Source organism: Cicer arietinum, chromosome 6 (genome assembly GCF_000331145.2).
Source record: "Cicer arietinum cultivar CDC Frontier isolate Library 1 chromosome 6, Cicar.CDCFrontier_v2.0, whole genome shotgun sequence".
In the NCBI taxonomy this organism is placed as follows: domain Eukaryota; kingdom Viridiplantae; phylum Streptophyta; class Magnoliopsida; order Fabales; family Fabaceae; genus Cicer; species Cicer arietinum.
Genome location: NC_021165.2, coordinates 13230430 through 13233515, shown reverse-complemented (window position 1 = coordinate 13233515; position 3086 = coordinate 13230430). Strand labels below are relative to the sequence as shown.

At 33.7% G+C, this 3086-nt stretch overlaps 1 protein-coding gene across 2 annotated transcripts; it reads left to right on the top strand.

Annotated features, from left to right (window-relative positions):
* Positions 1 to 3086, top strand: LOC101512748 (glycine-rich RNA-binding protein RZ1A). 2 transcript variants are annotated; one of them, XM_004504701.4, is made up of 4 exons: positions 1 to 152; positions 1772 to 1888; positions 2193 to 2731; positions 2849 to 3086. In XM_004504701.4, the coding sequence occupies exons 2-3, from the start codon at positions 1778 to 1780 to the stop codon at positions 2706 to 2708; spliced, it is 627 nt and encodes a 208-aa protein (XP_004504758.1). In that variant the 5' UTR covers positions 1 to 152; positions 1772 to 1777; the 3' UTR covers positions 2709 to 2731; positions 2849 to 3086. The 2 variants fall into 2 exon arrangements, with proteins under 2 accessions (XP_004504758.1, XP_004504759.1); XM_004504702.4 differs by having other exon boundaries at positions 114 to 148.

Sequence of the window (3086 nt, the reverse complement as noted above, 5' to 3'; positions counted from 1 at the left end):
GAAGTGAAGACGTGGAATTTGAAGCGTTAACCTAAAAAAGAAAAAAGAATATATAAATAGTTGTCTAGATTTTCTCTATTTTTATTTTACCCTTCATCCTTTCTGCCTCTTTACGATACAACTCGAAACCTAGGGGAGGAGCAGAAGAGTAGGTACTGTTCTAATTCCTTTACTCGATTTCAATTTATTCCGTTTATTCAATCCAATTATTCTTCACAATTAACCTGTTTTTGTTTCTAATTGTGAAAAATTGCTTAGAGCCACAGGTTTGATGCGGTTATGGGTTTTGTATAATTTGTGTTTGGGGAACTCATTAGGTTGTTCGGTTTGCTTGAATTTGTGATCATCATAGATATATGTTATTCATTCTGTATGTATTAAGCAAGTCGATACTTTTTCTGTGGATTTGGAATCCTCTCATGTTTGATCAAACATGAGAGAAACATGTTCATAATGTTACCACTAAAATTCATTGGATTTTTCAACTTTAAAAATATATAAATGTGTCAAAGAAATTTTAATGGTGAGATGATGAACATAATCCCTCATGATGTAAATTCTTTTTCTGTTTCATATTAAATCTGAATATCTGATACTTGGTAGACACTAGACACCATCTGCTTAGTTGTTTATCCACTGCGTAATTGAATTTTGTAGATTTTTTTAAAACTATATGATAGATTTTATGTGTTTGTTAATATGTGCGAGTTATAATGTTTTTGAGGAATTTTATTTCGTAGTGCATAATGGCAAAAAAAATGTGTATTTTGGATTTTTTTTGAAAACTAAATGATAGGTTTTATGTCTTTGTTAATATGTGCGAGCTGTGATGTTTCTGAGGAATTTTATTGTTAGTGGTGTGTAATAATGGCAACAAACGGGCTTATTTGGGATTTTTTATTTTAAAAAACTAAACGACAGGTTTATGTTTTAGTTAATATGTGTGCCGTGATGTTTCTGAAGAATTTTATTTTTAGTTGTGTGTAATGGCTAAAAAACATGTTTATTTGTAAATTTTTATTTTATCTTTGTATGTTCATACCTCTAATGTTTGTTATTTATATTCTTTATTTATAGAAGTAGACTAGTACTTTCTGTTATTATACTACCACATTACTACATATCTTAAAATTGTTGTTCCAAAATTGAAGATTACGTAGCCTTGTAGAATTTTGGAAAGCTTTTACTCTAATGAAAATTTACTATTAGCAAGGTTCTGGTAAGCTTTGAATTTTCAGAATGATACCTGCTAGGTTTCGACCCCATAGCTGTCTTTTTTTCTTTCTTTCTGGTTTACATGCCCATCAAAACAAATATGTTTGTCTGTCAATAAACAACATATTAACATAGTTTGATATAAACCACTACAAACTTCTCAAAATCTCTATGAATAAGTTCCAGGTTGTCTGATTGTCTGGAAATAATTCCACATTAGCATCTATATGTAAACAAGTTTGATGGTTTCCTGCTCAAATATCTCTACAGACTTGTTTTTCTTTTATGCCTTTTCTGTTTAGATGCTAATGATTAGGAAGTATGATGGTTCTTTTCAACAGCTTTTTTAATTTTGTTTAATAGTGCTATTTTTCGCTTCAATCATAACATTGGACTGACTTTCGATTTATACAGATTCCTATTCTCTTAGCTTTTTGCTCAAGGTTAATCGGGTTAATTAATGTGGACTGGTTTCTTTCACTCATTTATGGATTGCTGATCATGCAGAGCTAATGGAACACCATGTACTGATGCTTGTCTTTCTACATGTATGCAGTTTAAAATGTCAGATGAGGATGAGTATCGTTGTTTTATTGGTGGCCTTGCGTGGTCAACATCTGATAGAAAGTTAAAGGATACTTTTGAAAAGTTTGGCAAGCTTACTGAAGCCAAGGTAACTAATATCAAATTAATGTTTTCAGTATCGTATTTCATGTTTGTACCTAGAAATTTGTTATGCTGCACTTTTGGCATACATCTAGATGCTAAACATTATGTTTTGTTAATTCTTTATTTTAGGAGGTAAATTGCAATATATACTGAACCTTTTAATTAACAAATCAAGTAAAAAAGGTAAAAAGAAATCATGTAGTATGATAAAAAATGATAAACAATAAAAAAAACTGTTTCTAAGCTATTATATTTGATTCTGAGAGTCGAGATTGTAAATGTTCTCTTTCATTTTATTTTGGAAACAGGTGGTTGTTGACAAGTTCTCTGGACGCTCTCGTGGTTTTGGATTTGTCACATTTGATGAAAAGAAAGCAATGGAAGATGCTATTGATGCTATGAATGGGATAGATTTAGATGGCCGAACTATTACTGTTGATAGGGCTCAACCTCAACAAGGATCAGGTAAGGATGATGGTGATCGCTACAGAGAACGTGGTCGTGATCGTGACAGAGATCATCGTGGTGGTCGGGGATCTAGTGATGGAGGATGCTTTAAGTGTGGAAAACCCGGTCATTTTGCTAGGGAGTGCCCTAGTGAAGAGGGAAGAGGCGGAAGATATGGTGGCAGGGAAAGTAGATATGGTGGAAGCAGTGGCGGCGGCGGTGGCGGTTACTATGGTCCAGATAGAAATGCAGATCGTTCTTCTGGCGGTCGCAGCAGGGATTCTGGTCATCGTGGAGATTCTGGAAGTGATCGATACAATCGTGATCGTGCTGGACCATATGAACGAGAACGACGGGGATCTGGAGGCTTTCGTTGATATAATTTGGTCTTTTCATTGAGGTATGTAATGTGTATTGATCTCTTTTTTTTTCCACTCCGTTTTCTTTTTATTTATTTATTTGAAAGACCACTCTCCTTTCATGATTCTAACGATATTGTAATTGTGATTTTTTGCAGCTTTGAAATCGAAGGGGTTGCTGTTGATGCTGCAAAGTTCTTTTTCGTTCACAATGTTCTGAGATTGTTGTTTGGATGGACAAATGATACCAGTGTTTTGATATGCAATACTTGGCACCTTTTTAGACTAATTTATGTTCCTAATGGTGATCTTTTGGCCTGTTGAAACCTATTGACTTACCGTTGAATTCAATGTTGTGCTCTATGCTATCAATAATTGCTGCTGGTTATCTTGTGA

Bases quoted from the DNA above. Each gene is read 5' to 3' on its own strand.
- LOC101512748 (XM_004504701.4), top strand. From the start codon at position 1,778: ATGTCAGATGAGGATGAGTATCGTTGTTTTATTGGTGGCCTTGCGTGG. The intron at 1,889-2,192 runs GTAACTAATATC...TTTTGGAAACAG, and splicing joins GCAAGCTTACTGAAGCCAAG to GTGGTTGTTGACAAGTTCTC.